We start from the raw sequence: 22,902 nt of genomic DNA, 5'->3' as shown, positions 1-22,902 counted from the left end.
CTCTCCAATTCAACCCGATACTGCTCCATCACATTGCGGTTGTGCTCCATCTCAAGCTTTTGAAGCTCCACTTGCCTGGTTGCCTCAGCCACCAGCAGTTGATTAGCCAACCTCAGTTGTTGAAGTTCTGCCCCAACGCCACGACGCTGAATCACCAGCCCAGGTATATCTGCAGGGGTTACCCCAATTCCATAACCCTTTACTCGTCCATTGCTCTCAGGTCCTACTACATCTGAAAATATCTTATTGCAGACAGCATGAGTGATAGGTGGGTTTTCTGGCATCTCCTCATACTCTGCCACACGCCTATCCATCTCATCCTGTCAATCCAACGAAATGTTGTTACAACATGTACATGTGTATGTCAACCAATAGAAAAATCCCACCCGCCTAATACTATTTCTTTCTCTACTGAAGTAACGTTAATGTGGCTGCATTCTTGGTGAACCTAGTTAGTGCATCACCAAACTTACCATGATTTCCCGAGAAGCCTCGTCAATAGGGTTGCCATTTGTTCTGCGGTGAGTTAATTTGAATAGCTCAATTCGGTTTGGTTCCTGACCATCGTGATCCTGAGCCTGCAAACAAAAACGCACTCTTTAAATAATAAAACCATATGGCTTAAAAATTGCATTGCTTTCTTCAGATAGCATGTAAGGTGATAAAGTATTGGGAGTCTATTTACTTACGTATTCATCCCTCACTTGCGCGTGTGACTTCGTTCCACTAGTGTGTCCCATTAGAAGCTTCCCTCTGTTAACTGTGTTCATTGCACAGCGTTTCTATTCCATACACACCATTAGAGGCTTAATTAATAAAAGCACATTATCATGGGGGTCTTTCTATGACTATCCATATCCTAAACTCAGATCACTGCCAAATAAGATTTCCTTTATGAAAAAAAAAAAGATGTATGACAAGGTCAGGTTTTGAAGATTGGGGAGTTGACCTCACTGCATGGTCCGGTTCTCCGAAACCTCCCCTAGTAAAAAATATTGCTCATGTATAAATTTTCCGATAAGAGGTCCGGACCTAAAATAAGAGGTCCGGACTTAACTGTATGAAATCCCCATTTCCAGCTGCGTCGTCCCATGATATCCGGTTCTCACAATCTTAGACCGGACCTCCCTGCGAACGAATTTCATTACACTGATTCTACATTCTCAGACGATCCGGTCCTCAAGTGTAGAGTCCGGATCTTCTCCCCTCATAATATTGGATTTCTGTTTGTTTTGTTTTCCTTGCTTCAGCCAACTATGCCTACCTTGGTGATCTGAAGCTTGTTCTCCTTATATATAAATATATATATATTGCTAAGCGAGATGAATTAAACTTCCTATATCATTAAGTTAAAGCTCTCTAATGTGTTGCTTCGTAATATATTCTATAGCAAAGACAATTTATTGAAGGCATACAATCAATTAAGCATCAGCACCATAGTGAAATTACTAAACAAAACTCCATTATGAAGGGTAATTTTATGATCATTTTTTTCCATACTTTATACCAATGGCAGCGGATTTTACTTCTTAAAAATCCAGTGTTTCTCACCTTTCCCATGACTGAATCCCAGTGAGCAACAAGCCTCAGCCATTGGTCCGGATTGACTTGGTCATCTCCACACACCAACCTCTGGTTTGTGTTGCTGAAAGGCTTGTACCACTTCTTTTTCAAATCACACTTATGGTGCTTCCATCTCTCATTCATCTTGGCCTCTGCAATCCAACGGATTCTGTCACTCAAAACCCTTGTCCTTTCATCGCTCCAGTCAATGGTTGCCTGCAATACGGGGTAATGTAAAAAATCATGTTCAGTAAGCAGTTTAACTCAACCATGTGCTAAGGATTCTCGACGACCATATGCAAATTTACTAGAAGGTACCTCAATCTTCCCCCATGCACGGTCTAGAACACGTCCCCTAAAATTTCTCCAGTCCAGCATGTCAATCGGGAAGAGGCCGTGATCAATGGCTTGTTGCCCAAGAAACCTGGCATACCTTGCCACTGTCTTTGAAGGAGCAACAGCCTGACCATGGCTGTTAAATCTGACCACTTCTGGCCTCTCTATGGCCCATCTCTCTCTGTTGCGCCCTCTGACTGTCCTCACTCTATTTCCAGCTATTATGCCACCCCCATTAACCTCAACCTCATTGACATTTGTTGCTGCCACTTCAGCTGGCATGACAACATCCACCTGCTGCTCAGCACCCTCCCCTGGCATGTTAGGGGTCTCCTGAACCACGTCAACATCCACGAAGGGTTGAGATATTCCTTCTGATTGGGAGTTAGCCATTGAGGTGGACTCACACTAAGCAAAACATATCCAAATATGGTTAGCTGTATTTGGCACATGATATAATGAAACCAACAGGATTCCTTCTATGGCTGCTTTCATATAACAATAAATATTTCACAAGATCCACCTCACAGCCAATATAACTAACATTCATAAGGGTTTCTAATGATTTGAATGGGAACTAAAATAGAATAATCATTTAAATCCACTACTCCATTTAATACTTCCGATTATTGGATTATTTCTTAAGCGAATTCTCATATATTGTTCTGCCACATGCCATTTGTTTTTAACAAATTATCACTGAACAAATTTTGTAAAGTTTTTCCTTTTCACACTTGCATAATAAACGCTAATTAAAATTTTACATCTCCCAGTAGCCTCAAATAAGAACACACAGAGGCATTCACACTTTTTGTTAGTTTTATTTGGTCAAGACTAAGGCATACCATATGGGTCAACCTCCATGTGTATCCAAACAGCACCGTCGGTGATAATGTATGGTGGAACATTTAAAAGTTTTTTCACCAACTCTCTGAATCGAATACTTCCAGTAGTGATGCTCTGGAAAAAGTATGTCTTTAACTATATAAATAACGGCATATCCTAAGTTCCATTACCATTCAACAGTCTTAGGTCAAACTCTGTTCATTAATGTTGATGTCTAGAATACAAATAACCTCCAGTAAGGTCTACACAGTTTGATATTTATTGCAAATGACAAAAACTGAGGTTTGTGCTACACCTACATGCACAAATGTGGGTGTGTGTTCAACTGAAAATATCGCAACAATGCTTAACTATGGAAAGCCGAAAGTCAAGATTGCCATAAGTGCAGGGAATATGTCATACCTTACAGTGAAAAGCTTGAGAATCTTCGGTAGAGCAGTAGATGCAGATGATACTCCCTCTGCAAAGTCTCCTCAGTGTAGCAGTAGGTCTACCTGCTTCACTGCAGCCCTGTAAATGCTCTTCAAAATATCTTCAACACTTTATGGAGTATCTCCTTACTGTAGGATGTATCCCTTGAAGCCTGTCAGCAGCCACAAGTAGTTGACACATAATCAAGTCAGTCATGGGTAACTGTGATCCAACCTACATGGCGCCATTACAAGGAGGGAAAAATATTGAGCATGGGCGGGAGATGGGTTTTAAAGTTTGTCTCACTGACTGGACTTGCTTTATTGCAGGCTTTAAATACCCCATAGTTGGATTTCGATTGTATGTTAATAAATGGACAAACTGGTTACTGTTTTACACAATTTGGGTTGGCTTTCAGTTGCAACCCCAATTACATAGTTGGAAAAGGTTGAAAATTAGTAGGTATTAAATATTGCCCCACCTTTTTAAGGGGAATATGAAATTGGACGGGTTGCCACTGTACCTGATTTGTAATATGGGTTTCCCACTTGTCAGGATATATAATTTAATTAAACCCCAATTGCTAAGTTTTATATGTTTATATGTGGTTAACATAATTTGGCCAAATAATGGTATACCATGTTAATATCTCTTTGGTGTGTAGCGTTATATTAATTACAAGGGTGTTTGACTGGTTATCTTAAATAATTAGTCAAATCTAACCACTTATTTTACAGACCATTAACTCATTCACATATCTACCTCAAATTCACTGTTTCCTGAATGTGGGGTATAATTGAGTTGGACTTCATGAAATTATATAGTGGGTGAAGTTAAATAAAAAAATCAGGGGAAAGCTGTCAAGTACACTTAAACATTTAGTGTAATGGGAACTGTAGGACCTGGCCCCTTGCACTGTGAAATGACTTAATATTCAATGCATTCAATATGAATGCATGTCAGATTGATATCATATCCAACTTTACTGCCCCCCTCAATTATCAACATTGTTTGCCAGTTTACTGTCCCAATACATTCATAATAATCCATAGTGTTTCCAAAATTCACCACTGTATGCCGATGGAATAAACACACCCCAACAATTTACACTTTATTCATGGTTATGAGTTACAGACATAACCATTGTGGCAGTGCAAAACCTCACACGACATATATAAAAATTCCTTTGCGAGCATCTCCAATAAGCAAATACATACTGCATAAAGTCTGAGGACTTGCATATGACTTCTAACATAACTGCTGCTGTATTGATCTGCCTTGCATTCCCAATTTGCATTGATCCCCTGTATGCTAGTGTAATCCAATGTAATTCACATTGAAAATTGACATACACTTGAACATGTATTCAAATGCTTCTCGTTATACATGTATTTAACATAAACTTGGCCTGGGGGGGCCAGAGAACAAATTGATACTTTCTGGAATACCTAGTATATGTCGCACTCCTCAGTTTGAAATTAATGTGCAATCTTATGTAGGAAAATCCCACAGCGATGAGAACATATACAAAAACCTGGATCATGACTTCATAATATACTGCCATATAAATTTAAGCATCACAAGCATGGGTTTAATCAGTGCTGCTCATTACAAATATTGAAATTGATTCGACCAAATCATCCACTACTGCACAGAGAACCAATTAAAATACTTGCATACATGATGGTTCTTGGTCATTATACTACCAACATCAGAACATGAATGCATTACTATCTGTTTTTTTTTTTTTTGGTCCTTAACCAAAGGATTCCATTCAAAAAAGCCACAAAGGCAGCAACAAAACAAGGGAAGCAAACACATAACAATTCAAACATAACCACAAAAGAAAGCTACAGCATATAGAAGAAAAAATCTTCAAAAAAAAAAACATATTGTGCAGAGTGAGTCCATCAGCCACCAAAACTCCAAACACATTAAAACATACTGCAACCACATAAGTTTCACCTTGCGGGCACCCTACAGAAAGCAGTTACATATCTTGCTTAAAACTAAGTCCTACCCATGATGTCTAATAACCCTTACTGAAAGAGGAAATAACTACATTTTGTGCAACTTCTTGGTACACTAATTCAGTAAAACTTACATTCATGGTTGTTGTCCTTGGAAAATGCTCGGAGTTACCCATGATTCATCAAAGGTGTCTGGCACATACATGTTCTCATAGCTGCGCTGCCCATCATTCTGTTTGGAATTACTGGAAGCGTTCAAATTGGTGGCCCTAACATCTTCATGATCCCCATGCATCCCCCCAATTACTTTATTAGCTGGGGTGAATAGCATTGGAATATATCATGGGGGAGCAATGACCAGTGCTAATGAGATCCTGCTCATTACTTGGGAAGTATTTGTTGATGATACGCTTGGTCTCTCCATCTTCAATGTCTGAGGGGATCATCACAGTTTCAGTAGCTGGTGCAGGCATGTGAACTTGGGGTGCCCACTCCATATCATTGGGTTGGCCTTCAGTTACAAGTGCTGGTGGGTTATAAATTAACTCACCTTTAGAGTTTCGAGGGACTCTAAGCACATATTGGTTCATTGGCACCCAAGTGTTGACTAGGGTGTTGACAAAATCTGGATCAAGTTCATTTGTGGGTGATGAGTCAGTTTGAGAGCAAGCATCGTCTGCAGGGACATCCCATTGTGGAGGCTCCTCACAGAACAATTTCCTATAAGCATTAAGGTTGACAGGTTTCCTAATTCTCCTGGGCATTGTGGGTATGGTGGATCAATCTAATTAAGTAGGGTGGGCTAAGTGGCAGTTCATATAGAGCATTACGGCACTGGAGGACCAAGTAAACTGATTGCTTTACATTTTATAATGGAGTGGATCTCAAATAATGGCGTGGTCTTGGGATAAGATTCTGTTTAATTGCTGAAAATCTTTTTACTTAGAAAATTCCCAACACCCAAGACTGGTTCCCCATTTTTAGAACCGGACCCCAGTCTACGTCTGCCCTCTCGGGTTTGGAATGCGAACCGGACACCGATTGAGAGAACCGGTCCTTCAATTAATTAAACCCCATTTGTAAAAATCCCTCCGTTTTTTAAATGTGTTTTTTCCCCGGGTACCGTGCCTCTCCTTTATTCTTCCTGGAAATTTTTTTTTCCTCATTCTTCCCATTCCCCTGCGAACATGAGGTCCTTCTGCCTCTTCTCATCTTCTCTCTTCCTCTTCCAAATCCATCCTCTAAATCTCTTTTCAACCCCGAAAATCTTCATAAAGTCTTCCTGATTTACCATTTTCTGCCGCCTGCGAAGATTACCCATTGATGTTTGAGCGTTCAAATTGGTGTTTTTCACTGATTTTCCAAGTTAGGGCTTGAAAAGGTATGTTCTTTAAATATTCGGCTATTCCAATTTATTTCCTTCAATTTCTGTTATCATGACTAACTTGCTGCTCCTCTTTGTTGTTGTTTCTTCATGCTTAATCTTGGTTGCTCATCATTTTCGAAATGGGTGGTGCTCTTGCTCGGGTATGTGGCCTCACATTCTCCAAAATTCAATTTTTTGTATCTTTGGCTTATATGTTTGTGCTCTTGTTTGGGGTTGTGGATAATTTCAATGTGACTGTGTTGGGTTTGGTCTGTGTTGTTATTGTGGTTCCGGTCCTTGTGGTTTGCATGTTGTTATGGTGCACTGTGTCATTAATTGTTGATGTCTAGAGTCATGGCCCCTAAGAAAGCATCATCTGTGCAACCCGCCCCTAAGAAACGGAGAACTCGGGCGAGTTCTCCCGAACCCCGGGTTCCGTTCTACGGATTCCGTTCCTGAGTTGAAACGATTTCGGAATCCAGATTGTGAAGCACGTTGGGACGTGATAGAAAATAGAGGATTTATCTCTGAGCGTGCCTTTGTTATTGGTGACATGGATAGTGATTTTGTGAATATACTGTCCGCACGTGGTCTGCTATCCTTTGTCCAGGCATTCCCTCAATTCAATACCAATATTGTTGGTGAATTTTATGCCAATTTCCCTGCGGATTTCAAACCAGCTACAAATTCCCATGTGTTTCTTCGAGAGCACAATTGCAAGCTCACTCGTGATGATATTCGCCATGTCTGTCAGCTGCCCACACCTGGAAAATCTGATTACAAAAAATATCTCGCTTTCACTTCCTCCTTGTCACGGGAACAAATTATCACCACTCTTTATAATGCACCTGCGTTTGTTCTCCCTGCATCTCACCGCGTCATCTCTGGTTCTTGCACTAAAATTTTTCGCACGCTGTTTATGTTTGTTCGATACAATGTTTTTCCCACGAGTCAAAAATCCCGCATCTCTGATGACGCATGTAGGTTGATGATTGCCTTGAGTTCCCCTGATGTTCCAGTTCCTTTGGACCACATCATTTACAATCATCTTGTGGAATGTGGACGAAGTGTAAAAAATTTGCATGCTCAACTTTCGTTTCCATGTCTCATCACTCGTCTTGCTGAACGTTGGAACATTCCTGTGCTGGATGGTGATCCCCTATGGGACCCGGATAGTCCGATTGACAAGAGGGTTCTGCGCATAAGTGATGCTAGCTCCCGGTCTGTTGTGCCTCAACTTCCTCCTGAGATTCCTGCTGGTCCTACTGCTCCATCCGATCCATCTTCTTCTGGAGGTCCTGCTACACCTGACTTGGTCTCCATCATGGAGCGTCTTGACCTTGGTTTCTCCTCAGTTGACTCTCGCCTGGATTCATTGTCGGCGAGTCTTGCTGCTTATGATAACCGCATGGATGCATTTGAGGAGCGGTATACCGGGGATTTGCACGCCATCCACGCGACTCTAAGCGAACTAAAAGATCGCTTATCTGATAGTTCTTCTTAGTGCCTCTTCTATTAGGCCTTTTGGCATTTCCTAGCCAACATGGGGGAGCTGAAGTGTTTGCAGTTATAGGCTAGGACCTTTTGGTAGTAATTCAATGGTTGTCATACCTTTATGTAATTAACTTCTGAATTGAAACTGAATCTTTTCTATCTCGCTTTCCATATATTTATTAAAACTTGATAAGATTATGGTTGTGTTTGGTTGTGATATGTATTGTTTGCAGGTACAAGACTTATTACAGGTTTATGTCCCGTGTTGTGTCTTTTATTGTGTATCTTCATGTATAGAGGTTTTGTGTAGGACATGCCAAAGGGGGAGATTGTGAGTGCAACTTCGTAATTGGCGAATTCCCTACACAAAACGCTCATGTGATTGTAACTAGTTAGGATGATTATAAATCAGTCCTAGTAGTTTGTGACACAACTAAAGCGATTGAAGCTCGAATCTAAATGCACCCAACATCTGAAGTTATATCGCAAAGCATTGAGCATGTATTTTAAGGAAGGTAACTTGACTGACAATACCTTATGCAATCGAGGAGGTTAGAGTGAATAGCATATTTTGTTAAATTTTGGTGTGTGTTCAAATTGTGCATCGAGGTCGGGACATCAATTTGCGGACCGGAACAACAGTGAGGTTGTTGTTATGATTCAATGCTTGAGGTCCGCACGTAAAAATTTATGACCGGATATACAGTAAGGTGGTCTAGGATGTTTTATGAATGTGGTCCGGATCTCTAAATTGAGAACCGGACTTCGAGTAAATTGGCGTTGAAACTGATAACATTAAGTCCGGAACTTTGTCTTGAGTACGAAACCTCCAGTAAGGTAATTTCAAAATTTTGGCTTCAGGTGCGGATCCTATTGTCAGGGACCGGACCATGTGTAACGATTCCAGTTTTTGACACACTTTTAGTATGACTTAAAAAGTGATCTCACTGGTCCAACAGTTGTTTTAAATGATTTAAGTTATCACCTTGGGTTCATACATTAATAACTCAGATTGGATGTGAGGTCAGTTGCTTCGTTCAAGGCAAGAGACTTGAGAGGAATTGGATCGTGCTATTGGTTGTATGTTTTTCAAATAATCATAGTGGATTCACTACTCGAATATGGTCCTGCTGTTTTTACCCAGTGGAGGGATTGTTTGTGTCAACAATTATAGTGTTATTTATGTGATTGATTGTTTGATTTATTTACTTTAGTTGATTCAATTGTGTTAATGTTTCCGCTGCATTCTCAATTATCTTGGCAGATTTGAAATTGGTATATTTTTTTTCCAAAGCCTATTCACTCCACCCCACACTTGTTTAGTGATCTAATAGGGAATTACACATGCTTATATCACAAAGTTGATCACTGTAAAATACATCAGTACATGCCCCAACAGATTCGCATAAGCATGCATATATACAATGAAGTTCTCAAAGTAAGGCCACAACACAAAGTTCAAAATCAAAAGAATCTTTAGTTTTCAGGGACCTGGCAACATCTAACCTTATTCAATGGTGGAGTGGCGTGAGGGGACAATCTATTGTCGTTCCATCAATATCACGTCCACGGTCCAATACGTTTTCGTCTGCCCCAAGTCTATCTAACGTTTGTGCACCACAAACATCCCTTGCACTCACTGTTGACATGTCGTATAGATCGCGAGGCTGTGTATTAACTGCAACTTTCCACCCAATCTCTAGAGGGTCGTCAACGTAAAACACTTGCATAGCATGTGATGAGATGACTAAAGTGTCATCAGACCGGAGCAATCTTTCAAAAGAAACCATATTAAATCCGAACTCATCCTTTTTTACACCACTTGCCGTGTCAGCCCACTCACAGTCGAATAGCACAACAGTTCTTCGGTCCTCATATTGTAACTCTATAATATCTGTTAACACACCGTAGTATCCAACGGGACCGATCCGGGGGTTCCGGTCCCGTCTACTGGCATAACTATTAGTGTCAGCTACAACAAAAACCCCACTGTTTTGGTTCTTCTTATTAAGGTCGATTTCTTTGATCCTGAAACGGAATCCGTTTGTGACGAAACTCTTGAACCGGGTGGCCCAATTACTTGGACCATATGACAGCGCTAATAAGTCAGGGTCCACTTCAACTCCTAACTGGACTTGCTGCTCCACCTATATGAAATAACGGTGAAACTAAGCGATGTACTAGTTACAACACACTTGTGAAAAATGGCATAACACCAAATAAGAATAGAGTATTGGACCTATAACCATCATTAAGAATTAAAAGTAAAACAGAAATCCAAAGCTCGTACATGATTACCCATACTTACATGGTCCTTAAAGGCCGTGGTTAGTGTATTATCTGCTAGGGTGTCGGCTTCCAAAAGAGTTGTTTGCCTATTCCGGCCAGCACGCACTGCCTCCCGATGTTGACTGCGAATAACATTCACAAATAAGATAACATGTAGGGGCGCTTGATCAAGTAAAAGTGGTTTTATGTATGAAAACCCTTTACAAAGGTACCTGATAAATGCTTGAGCTTCGGGGCAATTGAAAAGGACCAAGCGATGCCCGTGTTCCCTCAAGGCACTATCTAAATAAAATTGTGTTCCTGCACCTTTCGCATTGCCTTGCCCTTGGAAAATGGCATAACCTGGCCGAGGTACATTCTCACCGTCGTAGCTATTTCGGCCCAAACGGTTGCGACGGGTGTCAACTCCTTGCAAATACATTGAGCAGAAGGAAAGACACTCCTCCGCAAGGTATCCCTCTGCTATGCTACCTTCTGGCCGACTCTTATTTCTCACATAAGACTTGAGTGTATGTAGGTACCTAATGATAAACAAGAACATCATTTATTCACCCAGAAACCAAATCAATCAAATGAAATATAAAACGAATATCTAATACTCAAAATGATTTAATCACTTTGAACATCATAAAAGTAAAGTTTGGGACAAACCTCTCAATTGGATACATCCATCTATATTGTACAGGGCCCCCAATGGACGCTTCGGTGGCAAGATGTACTGTCAGGTGGACCATAACATCGAAAAATGCCGGAGGAAAGATACGCTCCATTTGGCACAGAGTTAAAGCAATACGTGGGTTCAAGTCGAGGAATGCTTGCGAGGTGGACGTCTTGTTGCAGATATTCTTGAAAAAGTTGCATAGCTCAAGGAAAACAGAAGTGATAGGTTTAGGAAGAACCCTCCGTATAGCTAACGGAAATAAATGTTGTAGAAGCACGTGACAATCGTGACTCTTCAAACCATGGATTTTTTTCTCCTGTACATTGATACACCTCGAAAGGTTTGATGAATAGCCATCTGGAATTTTCACACTTTTTAACACCTGGCATACCATGACCTTCTCTATGTTGCTAAGGGTGAAAGCCGCAAGAGGTAAGTATGTTTTACTCCCACGTCTTATGGGGTGAAGGGTAGGTTTCCAATTTAGCAATTCCAAATCAGCCCTTGCATTCATGCCATCTTTGTTTTTACCTTCGAGTCCTAGAAGCGTACCAACCAGATTGTCGCACACATTCTTCTCGATATGCATGACGTCCAAGTTATGACGAAGAAGATTGAACTCCCAGTACGGTAAAGAGAAGAAAACAGATTGTTTCTTCCACGGACCAGTGTACTCTATGAAGTCACCTGTACTGGTGCGCACCCTCACAAGTGGCTTGGACCGACGTTTGCCAAATTTGAATCTTAGGGTGCTCAGCTGTTGCAAACAGGCAGACCCGCTTACGGGCATAGGGGCTGTCCTTCTCTTCACATAACCATTGAAAGCACTCTTCTCCCTCCGGAACCGGTGGTTAATTGGGAGAAATCTCCGGTGACCTAAATAGCAATGCTTGTGACCCCGACGCAAGTATTGGGATTCGGTATCATGGGCGCATTGTGGACAAGCAAATTTTCCTTTCGTGCTCCATCCGGACAAATTAGCATATGCAGGAAAGTCATTGATTGTCCATAGCAAAGCTACCCGCATGGTGAATGATTGGTCACTTGCAATATCATAAGTACGTACACCCTCGGACCATAAGAGGCGTAACTCATCAACTAGGGGTTCCAAGTAAATGTCTATGTCATTTCCTGGTGCCTTTGGTCCAGGAATGAGCAGAGATAGGAACAAATATGGCTGCTTCATGCACATCCAGGGGGGCAAATTGTAGACTGTAATAACCACAGGCCACGTGCTGTGTTGGCTGCTCATGTGTCCAAAGGGATTAAAACCATCGCTTGCTAGACCGATTCTGACATTTCTTGGTTCCATGGCAAAGTGGGGGTTTCGATTGTCCAACTCAGTCCAAGCTGGAGAGTCAGCCGGATGCCTCATGACACCATCTTTCACACGCTTAGAAGCATGCCAAGTCATATGCTCAGCAGTGTGCCTAGACATATACAACCGTTGAAGTCGAGGAGCAAGTGGAAAGTACCTCAAAACCTTAGCAGCAACATTATGACCACTTCCACTATCCTGACTGGTGTACCGGTCTGCCCCACATACACTGCATGCGACATCATTACTATGATCCTTCCAAAAAAGCATACAATCATGTCGACATGCATCAATCTTTTCGTAAGTCAATCCAAGCTTACCGATCAATTTTTGGGTATGATAAAATGAGGGAGGGAGCGTTTCTCCTATTGGGAAGGATCTCTTGAGCAAAGTAAGAAGGTCGGAAACAGACTCGTCCGTCCAACCGTGCAAACATTTGATATGATAAAGAGAAACGATGAACTCTAGCTTTTTAATGCGATCACAACCTGGATATAAAGGGGCATCAGCATCCTCCACAAACTTATAGAACTGTTCGGCTTGAGGAGTGCAACCAGCGGGATTTAGAGGTGTTGTTCCACTGTCGTCTCCCGCTTCGCGGGGGATTGTTGAAGGGAACAGATCACCAAGTAGACAGTGCATGTCAGATGCATTTGTGTCGTGGTCCATCACACCAATGTCATTGGGGAGTTCTGCCAAAGTTGGGTTCGAGATCGCCTCGCCATGATTGATCCATGGCAAATCCATGTACCGGGCATCCATCCCCTCAATTGTAAGGTGTTCCTGAATTTCAGGTCTGGATCTCCAATATTGATTGTAGCATAATCGACAAGGACATTTAACTTTGTTGTCAACTGAATGGTTTAGGAAACAAGTATCTAGGAAATCCGTGAGGTGAATCTGATATTCATTGCTCAAGCGGTGAAGCTTGACCCAACCCTTATTAATCATTAATAAACCTGAATGAAGAACTCGATGAGTTATGAAGCACGTACAATCCCTGGTTGATACACTCTAGCACGCCTGGAGTATAAAAATCAGTCTATCCACCTCTAATCTGCCCCATTATGAGTTACATCATTGTACACCAAATCACCACTTGGCCTGTAGTGTTCCTGAAAATGAAGTGCAAATATATTGTTGTCAGTTGGAATGAGTACACGAACCTTGACTGATAAGCTATATATTGACTGCTAACTGAATATTGATACCAACTAACTAAATCTATAACAAAACAACAAAATGGGGTAACAGCACCTATAGTGTATAGACTAACTAGAAGAACTAATAACCACAATCACTGAAAAACAGACACGCCTCTGATTCAGCAAAGACATGAATCAGAGGAACGGACTTCCACCTTCAGGACATGACCTCCATGACGCACACAAAACCCTGAGGCCCGGACCTCATAAATGAGGTCGATTCCTACATAAACCTCCAGCAATTTGCACATTTTACATCATTAGCCTCAACACAACTAATACATTCAAACCTACTGCAAGCTTAACACAAGAGACAGTTATGCCATTTAAAGTCTTAATATAAGGACAACGAATAAGCTTGTTGGTAGCAGAGCAAGACTTGGAAATTGTATCATTACTGATTATCATATTTTGCAAATATCGCTTACCCGATTGTTGGAAGCTTCAGAACTTCCACAGTCGGACCAACGCAGAAGCAAATTATACGGAACAAAGCCGACCCCTCTGGTTTGGGTAGCAGGTGCTAGCTCATTCACGCACAGCCGAAGCACAAAGAGGAACCACAATTTCTGAAAAAAACCCAGGTCAGGTGCCACTAACATGAATCACTGTAGCCATAGAAGCAAAAAAACCCATGAATTCCCCCAACCCATTGATGCACCATCAGTGGTAGGATGGAACCCCAGTTATTGGGCGATAACCAACCCCAAGGGAACCCACTTTCCGATGGTGACTGGAGGAGGAGCAACCCCTTAATTTGGGGATTTGAGCCGATCGGCACCTTCAGGCGTGACCATTGACACCCACCGATGCTGGATCCCGTTTGGGTTGGGGGTGGGAAGAAAGAGATGCTGCCACAAGGGAACCCCAGTATCTTGGTTTAGCAAGTGGGAGGAAACAGACAAAACATTCAACGCCCTTTGTAACTCGTTTTTTTAGTCCCTATATGAATGGACCCCTTTTATTACAATTAATTAATGGGCTGCCACTGTGTTATCAACGAATCAGCAGCAAAGTTGGATATGAATTCACTGTTGCTTTCTGACATATTAATGTAGCCACTAATGTTAATTATTGGTGAACACCGTCCTTAGCAATTGGCACGCACCCAACTTAAGTTGCATACATTAGAGGCCTTTGGCCAAAATTGTGGTAGTGTCAGTTTAATTTATGGACAAGTGATATAATTGACAATGGTACTTAAGTACCCTAAAACCAACTGGCAACAACTTTGTGCAATTTCAAAATATTTCATTCTCATAAATATCAACATCCATACAATATCAAATGAAAGTACTTAGTCAAATTCACCCAAAATGGATTACAGAATATTTCAACTAGCTAGTATCTACATTAAGCTACCCTATATCTTCTTTTCAAGGACTTTGAATCAAATCTGCCTCCATTTACAAAATACAAGCATGGCAGCAACACTTAATTGGCCTAAATTCCAGGTTTCTTTACAAAAAAAAAAAAAAAAAAAAAAAAAAGGCATGCCAGCAGCATCAACTTCTTCTAAATTCTGCAATCCTTTACAAAATAATGGCATGGAAGCAACATCAACTTCTTCAAATCTAGGAATATGTCTTTTAATTATAGTTGCAAGCTTAATTAGAAATTATGTTATTTTATTAAAATTTGTTATCAAAAAGTGTTTAAAATGATTACCTTGACTGGTGTTGCTAAGATAGCTAGGAAGAAGATGGCTCAGTGTATTCACCTTAAATCCATCTCTATCATCCCTGTAAAAGGACAAAATGCACATCGATGCCGATTGAGAATCATGCCACTGCAACAAGAATACCATTTAATTTCATCAATCAACTCTGATGTTAAAGAAATTGTACCAATTGAGTATCTTATGAAGAAACAAACTAAACACATGCACATGATTTTATACCACTACTACAAAAAATGTAATAGACATCGGTCAATAAACAACGTTTTGTATTTTTTCCGTTATCTTAATTTACCACACAACGGTTTTTAACAAACCGTTATATTAATGTATATTATCCCATGGTATTTGGTTTGATAATTTTTCCTAATAATTAACAGACAATAGTTTTAGGGAATACCGTTGTGTTGGGCAAGTTTCACAAAATTATAAAATTTTGCGGGTCTTTGTATTTGACAAGCGCATGACCGCGTTAATGAAATATATCGCGCCTTAATTAGGTCTTTTTGGGTCAAAGCCCTTTGACTTCACCTTTCAGGAACTCACACACACTTAGCCCACAACTTAGTCCTCATTGATCAATCGATCTTCCCTCCTCAACTCAATCCTCTGGCTTCACCGATCGATCTTCCCTCTCGCGCATCAATCTCTGTCCTCATTGCGCGTCAATCTCCATCTTCGACATCGTCCCTCGCTCTCCATCTACACGTCTCTTGACGTCACCGACCTCCATCTCCGTCCTCATCGTCTCCGCCCATTCCTCATCGCCCGGCCATCTCTGCACTCCCTTGAATCATCTTCGCGCATCTCTGCACTCCGATTCAGGTACAGTTGATATAGGGTTTGATTTTGGGAGATTTTTTCCTCATTAGATTTTGTTCTTTCTTTTTTTGTGCATATCTGATTTTTGTTCTTTGAGGTTCTTCTAAACCGTTTTTGTTTTATGTTTTTGCTGAAGGTGAAGTTCATATTGGTGATATTTGGTGATATTGTTGAGCTTGGGGAAAGAAAATAGCTAGGCTGCTGATTGAATTGGAAAGGTGAGTTCATCAGGCCCTTTTTTTTTTTTTTTCGTTTTGTTGGTTTTGGCATCTTGTTTTCTTCTATTTTGATGGTAGGGGTTTTATTTGTAGACTATTGAAAGGATTATATTGATTTCTTGATGCTATTGATTAACTTTTGTTACTCATTATAATGAATGTTTGATTTTGATGAGAAAAATAGTTATGAGTAAGTAATTGTATATTGAAGTGGAAAGTTGCTACCCCTCCCCTACCCTATAGAAACCATATAAGTTCATTTACTCCATTGTGTTTGCTTTATTTCAATTGAGGAAATTACTAAGACTGAACTAGGTGTATAATTTTAAGATGCATTGTGCTAGCTTGAAATATCTAATTTAGATCAGCCTGCAGGTTAGTGTTGATTTCCTCTCTGTCACCTACTCTGTCTCTCTTATTCTTGTTCTAGTTCTGGGTGAAGTTATTGTGGCTTGATAAAAATTTGGGGTATTTTTCTGGGTTTAGTTAATATTCATGGGTTGTGTTAAATTCTCTGGTTTGTGATTGATTTTACTGATATGGGGTTTATTGGGTTTTACTGATATGGTTTTTACTGTAAGACCAGTTAGCTTTCAATTGCATGCCCATGTTCAATGGTATAGTGGTTGTGTTTAGTTTATCTTTGTATTTTTTTTGTTTCACTAGAGTCAATATTTGGTATGATTTTATAAATGACATGCATGTTTGTATGGACAAGTCAAAGATGGACAAGTCATGGATGTATGCGGATAGAAGATCAAGGGCATATGAGTTAGGGATTCAAGAATTCTTCAAGTTTGCATTACAGCATGCTAGAAACCCAAACCTCATTCATTGTCCTTGCCAAAAATGTGGAAATATGAGACAATTTGGGATTGGAGTTATAAGGGATCATCTATATTTTAATGGGGTTGACCAAAGTTACCAAAATTGGATATGGCACGGAGAAGTTTCTAGTACATTTGCGAATGCAGCTAGAAGTGTGGAGGAACAAGAAGATAATTTTGTCTCCGAAACAGTGGATATGGGAGATAATGAAGAGGAAGAATTTTCAAATGATTCTAACGATTTCATGAATTTGGTTGGGGATGGCGATGAACCTTTGTATCCTGGTTGTGATAAATTCACCAAGTTGGGAGCACTGGTAAGATTGTACAATTTGAAAGCGAAGCATGGATTGAGTGATGCAAGTTTCACTGACTACTTGATTGCCTTTGGAGATTTTCTTCCATCAGGTAATAACATACCCACATCTATGTACGAGGCAAAGAAGATTTTGTGTGCTTTAGGGATGGACTATGAGAAAATACATGCATGCCCTAATGACTGCATCTTGTATAGAAATGAGTATGCAGATGAGATTAATTGCCCTAACTGTAATGTGTCAAGGTGGAAGTTAAGTAGGTATTCAACTATTAAGGAGGGGGTGCCTGCGAAGGTGTTGTGGTACTTTCCCATTATCCCAAGGTTTAAAAAGATGTTTCAGTCTAGTAAAACATCTGAGAGTTTGACTTGGCATTATGATAAAAGAGTGAAAGATGGTAAGATGCAGCATCCTGCAGATTCTCCATCTTGGAAGTTAGTGGACGATAAGTGGCCTGAATTTGCTGAAGATCCTAGAAACCTTAGGCTCGCACTTGCATCTGACGGGTTCAATCCCCATAGTTCTTTAAGCAGCAGATACAGTTGCTGGCCAGTTTTACTTGTCACTTATAACCTTCCACCATGGTTGTGTATGAAAAGAAAGTTCATGATGCTGAGTCTATTGATTTCTGGTCCTAAACAACCTGGAAATGATATAGACGTTTACCTAGCACCTTTGATTGATGATTTAAAAAGTTTATGGAAGGGAGTTGTAGGAGTGTATGATGCATACAAAGGAGAGTATTTCACTCTAAAGGCTGTATTGTTGTGGACAATAAACGATTTTCCAGCCTATGGTAACTTATCTGGCTGTGTCGTAAAAGGATATAATGCATGTCCAATATGTGGAGAACACACAAAACCCCACAGGTTGGTCCACGGTAATAAATGCTCATACATAGGCCATCGAAGATTCTTACCACGATTTCATCCTTATCGAAATCAAAGGGCTGCATTTAATAATCGTCAAGAACTTTCTCCAGCTCCTGTGCCATTAAGTGGAGAGGAAGTATTGGCAAAGGTGGATAGTCTTAATTTCTTGCCTTTCGGAAAAAAAAAGTGGCCCCGTAACCATGTGGAGGGTGATACAAGAGCGTGTTGGAAGAAGAAGTCAATCTTTTTTGAACTGGAATATTGGAAATCTCTTCATGTTCGCCATATTCTCGATGTTATGCACATTGAGAAAAACGTATGCGATAGTATTATCGGTACATTGTTGAACATTCCTACAAAAACAAAAGACGGTCTTGCTGCTCGTTTAGATCTTCTGGACATGGGGGTACGTACTGAATTAGCACCTATTGTTGGAGAAAAAAGAACACATCTGCCTGCAGCAAGTTGGAATCTGTCTAGGGAAGAGAAGAGAACTGTATGCAAATCCTTTCTTGGTATGAAAGTCCCTGAGTATTATTCTTCAAATGTTAGAAGTCTGGTATCAATGGAGGATTTAAGACTTGTTGGAATGAAGTCACATGATTGTCATATCTTCATGCAACAATTGCTCCCTGTGGCCATACGTTCAGTGTTGGAGAAGCCTGTGAGATATGCTATAACCAGATTCTGTTTCTTCTTCAATTCTATATGTAGTAAAGTGGTGGATGCTTCTATACTAGATAAGATGCAGCAAGATCTAGTGCTTACACTTTGTTTGCTTGAAAAGTACTTTCCACCATCATTTTTTGATATTATGGTTCATTTAACGGTGCATCTCATTAGAGAAGTTCAGTTGTGTGGACCAGTTTACTTCAGATGGATGTATCCGTTTGAACGGTATATGAAAGTGCTAAAGGGGTATGTTCGAAATCGCCATCGACCCGAGGGTTGCATTGCCGAGTGTTATATTGCCGAAGAAGCTTTAGATTTTTGCTCTGAACATCTTTCTACTGGCAGTTCAATTGGAATCTCATCAAGACACAATCAAGGATCTTCTAAGGAATGTATGGCCTTATCTGGTGCTTCTATACATAGGGTTGATCGTGAACTTTTGGACCAAGCTCATCTGTTTGTATTAGAGAATATATATGAAGTGACACCTTATATCGCGTAAGACAATCCCAGATTTCCTTTGTCTTTTCATTAATTATGTCTTTGATTAGCTGAATTCTCAATATTAATTGAGGAATCTCAAATTTTGTGTAGTGATCATATGAGCTATTTAAAGGCTACAAATCTTAGGTTCAAAAAAAATGAGAAGTGGCTGCAAGATAAGCACAATCACACTTTCATTCTTTGGTTAAAGAATCGAGTAAGTTTAATTTGTTCAAAGGATACACGCCACTGTATGTAAGTAATTCCTGTATTTTATTAGAATGCTTATCCTTACAGGTTAGATCTGAACTCAATTGTGAAACTCATGACATACCAGACACGCTGAGGTGGCTAGCTGATGGACCATGCATGGAAGTCCCAAAATTTGCAAGTTATTCCATTAATGGGGTTCATTTTAATACTAAGGCTCGTGATGACATTCGGGCTGTTCAAAACAGTGGCGTGTGTTGGCAAGGGGAGACAATGCAAGTTGCATCTGCGAAGGATAAAAACCCCATCATTACAAATATGTGTTTTTATGGGGTGATCCAAGAAATATGGGAACTTGATTATTTCAAGTTTAGGATACCTATCTTTAAGTGTGATTGGGTTGAGAGTACAAATGGAATTAAAATAGATGATCTAGGCTTTACTTTGGTCAATCTTAGTAGGATAGGTTCCAAGCATGATCAATTTGTTTTGGCAAGACAAGTGAGTCAAGTCTTTTACGTGGAAGACCCTGCAGATGCTGCTTGGTCTGTTGTTCTATCAACCCCAGATAGAAATTACAATGATGTCGATTATAATGATGATGAGTTAGGGGATAGTATGGTTGACCATCAACCTTTTACTAGAGGCCTGCCATCTATTGAGACATTGGATGAAATGGTTAGAGACAATCCTACAAACTGCATTAGACCTGATGGTGAGGGTATATGGATTGATAAGTAGCATCAAAATGGCATTTATATAAGGTAACTGGTTATTTTTGGTGTGGCAATGATTGTGTGATTTATTTTTAATGTGTGATTTGTTCTTAAGTGTGTTTCTGCATGTATGAATTATTTCTAATGTTTTTTTATTTCTGGTTCTGCAGGTGCTTCACAACATTCTTTGCAAGATAGGCTAAGTACTCACCAGCTTAAAATCTGTGACTTCGGGAGTGCAAAAGTCTTGGTTTGTTTTCTGCATCCAAGCATTCTTTAAATATGCTCATTCTGGCTAATGGTTTTACAATACTGAATTGGATGTACATTTGACAGGTAAGAGGGGAACCCAACATATCTTACATCTATTCGAGGTACTATCGAGCACCTGAACTTATATTTGGTGCAACTGAGTATACCACAGCCATTGACATTTGGTCTGCTGGCTGTGTTCTAGCAGAATTACTGCTTGGACAGGTAGGTGTTGTTCTTCTTTAATGTGAGTTTCCTTTATCTTTAGACTCACATATATGTGCTAACTAAGTAATGCCTATTATGCCAGCCTCTATTTCCTGGTGAAAGTGGAGTAGACCAGCTTGTTGAAATCATCAAGGTGATTGTGAGCTTTGAATTTTTTCAACTTTAAATGCAGTTGGATAATGAGGAATAGAACATTCGTATATATACTTATCTTGGAATGGGTTGAAAACTTTGCATTCTATTCATTCTGACACTGCTGGCTCTTTCTAGACAATCTTGGTTGGCATGTCTTTTTTTATTGGCAGCTCCAGGAAAATCTAGATTGCTTCATATTGCTTCCCTTTGAGTTGCATTTAGTTTTTTTTATCTCATGATGATTTATGTGATTCTCGTGCAGGTTGTTCATTCTAATTTACAAGGTCTCTAGAAATTAAACAAGGATCCATTTATAAGATCCCTAGAAAATTAAACAAGGATCCATTTACAAGATCCTCCATTAACATATCTATCTTGCAAAAGTTACACTGTGCTAATCGATCTTTGTATTGTCTCTATTATATATACTTCTTACTAGTTAAATATATACTCTATTTACAAACTGTTTCATATCATTTCATTTCATCCTAGACAATGGCGCTAAAGAGAGTGGCTTCCTCGAGGAAGAAAACCTCCAAATCAAAGGTAGCTGAGCCTCTTGTAACTGAATCGAAGGTGACAAAGGACACTGCTACCACAGATAGCTCAGTTAATGGAAAAAGGAAGAAAAGGGGGATGGTTACAATGCATCGCATTGTAAGGCGAAAAATAATGAAAGTCAAAAAGGTGGTGGAGTTTAATTCAAAAGGGCAGCCACATGGGAAGGCAGCAACCGAAATGCAGTCTTACATTGGGACTTTAGCACGTACAAAGATCCCAATTACCATAAAGAAGTGGAAGGATGTTACGGAGGATATGAAAAATAAAATTTGGGAAAATGTAGAGGTAAACAACAATACTTGGTTATTTATATGACTAGTACATCATTTAACTAAAACATTATATAGTATCATTTATTTAACTAGTACATCATTGATTGTAGATGGCTTTTGTGCTGAGTCCTCAATGTAAGAAGATGGTGTTAGCATCTGCATCAAATAAGTGGAGAGAATTCAAGTCTAGGCTGACATGTAAATTTGTTCTCCCTTACAAAGATCAACCTGAGCTATTAAGTGATCCTCCTAAAGACTATCAATTTATTGACAAGTCAGATTGGAAGGAGTTTGTGCTACATAGGCTTACGGATCAGTTTGGGGTAAGCTATTACTTTCTACATATATTTTCGTACAATTGTTGTCTTTAAATTTGTATATAACTCAATGTGTGGAAATATTCTGTTTTGAAGCAACTTCACGAGGAACAAGTGGAGAGGAAATCTAAGCATGAGTATCATCATAGACTATCGCATAAAGGGTATGCTGGTTTGGAGGATGAACTGGTTAGTGTTTACTTTAACTGCCTTGGTACAATGATTATTAAACATGAACTGGTTAGTGTTTACATTTATTTGTTATTTTAAAGATGAAAACAATGCCTGAGGGGGGGTTTGATCGAGCAACCCTTTGGATTAAAGCACATGAAGATAAAAATGGGAAGATCCCAGATGCAAAAGTAGCTGAGACTGCTGCCAAAATTGTAAGTAAGCTATAGATATTCCATTGATTATAATTCTGCCAATGTTAGATTTGAAAGTGTTGAGTTCTTTAATAATCTAATTTATCTTGGCTTTATTTCATGTATGGTTGTAGGATGATTTGAAGAAACAAGTATCTGAGGGGACATTATGTACTTCTGGTACCAGTGATGTGCTAACAATGGCATTAGGGACCCCTGAGCACTCAGGGAGAGTTAGAGCTGTGGGAGGTTATGTGAAGCCCAGTTCTTACTTTAACTTCCCTCCACGAAAGAGTATGAAAGAGAGAATAAGAGAAAGTGTCAAACAGATCATGGAAGAAGAGCGAGAGAAAATAATAGCAGAGGAGCGAAAATATTGGATGGATAAATTGAATTCAGTAGAGGCAGGGAAGAATTCCAAGGCTGAGGGACCAACCCCATTAAAGTTAGTCCCTATTCCCCGTACTCCCCCAACTCCCCATACTGCTGAATATGGCT

At 39.9% G+C, this 22,902-nt stretch overlaps 3 protein-coding genes across 3 annotated transcripts; 2 read left to right on the top strand and 1 right to left on the bottom strand.

Moving 5' to 3' along the window:
• Positions 1 to 9,497: 9,497 nt before the first annotated feature.
• Positions 9,498 to 13,205, bottom strand: LOC147283078 (uncharacterized). The gene is made up of 4 exons (XM_086248352.1): positions 10,927 to 13,205; positions 10,488 to 10,796; positions 10,295 to 10,397; positions 9,498 to 10,133 (listed from the first exon to the last, which is right to left on the bottom strand). The coding sequence occupies exons 1-4, from the start codon at positions 13,203 to 13,205 to the stop codon at positions 9,498 to 9,500; spliced, it is 3,327 nt and encodes a 1,108-aa protein (XP_086104478.1).
• A 3,696-nt stretch (positions 13,206 to 16,901) lies between these two features.
• Positions 16,902 to 18,673, top strand: LOC147283077 (uncharacterized). Its single transcript, XM_086248350.1, has 2 exons — positions 16,902 to 18,599; positions 18,659 to 18,673. Exons 1-2 carry the CDS (start codon positions 16,902 to 16,904, stop codon positions 18,671 to 18,673), a joined length of 1,713 nt encoding a protein of 570 aa, XP_086104476.1.
• Positions 18,674 to 18,710: 37 nt separating this feature from the next.
• Positions 18,711 to 21,181, top strand: LOC147283076 (uncharacterized). The gene is made up of 7 exons (XM_086248349.1): positions 18,711 to 19,363; positions 19,460 to 19,565; positions 19,646 to 20,279; positions 20,445 to 20,524; positions 20,611 to 20,751; positions 20,837 to 20,887; positions 21,152 to 21,181. The coding sequence occupies exons 1-7, from the start codon at positions 18,711 to 18,713 to the stop codon at positions 21,179 to 21,181; spliced, it is 1,695 nt and encodes a 564-aa protein (XP_086104475.1).
• The last annotated feature ends 1,721 nt before the right edge of the window (positions 21,182 to 22,902 follow it).

Source organism: Dryas octopetala, chromosome 6 (genome assembly GCF_963921425.1).
Source record: "Dryas octopetala chromosome 6, drDryOcto1.1, whole genome shotgun sequence".
NCBI lineage: Eukaryota > Viridiplantae > Streptophyta > Magnoliopsida > Rosales > Rosaceae > Dryas > Dryas octopetala.
Note: the sequence above shows the minus strand (reverse complement) of the source record. Positions and strands in the feature narration are given on the sequence as shown.

Bases quoted from the DNA above. Each gene is read 5' to 3' on its own strand.
- LOC147283076 (XM_086248349.1), top strand. From the start codon at position 18,711: ATGAAAGTCCCTGAGTATTATTCTTCAAATGTTAGAAGTCTGGTATCA. The intron at 20,525-20,610 runs GTTTGTTTTCTG...TACATTTGACAG, and splicing joins TCGGGAGTGCAAAAGTCTTG to GTAAGAGGGGAACCCAACAT. The intron at 20,888-21,151 runs GTGATTGTGAGC...ATTCTCGTGCAG, and splicing joins AGCTTGTTGAAATCATCAAG to GTTGTTCATTCTAATTTACA.
- LOC147283077 (XM_086248350.1), top strand. From the start codon at position 16,902: ATGGACAAGTCATGGATGTATGCGGATAGAAGATCAAGGGCATATGAG.
- LOC147283078 (XM_086248352.1), bottom strand. From the start codon at position 13,205: ATGATTAATAAGGGTTGGGTCAAGCTTCACCGCTTGAGCAATGAATAT. The intron at 10,398-10,487 runs GTACCTTTGTAA...TGTTATTCGCAG, and splicing joins GAAGCTCAAGCATTTATCAG to TCAACATCGGGAGGCAGTGC. The intron at 10,134-10,294 runs GTAAGTATGGGT...TATTTCATATAG, and splicing joins CCACGGCCTTTAAGGACCAT to GTGGAGCAGCAAGTCCAGTT.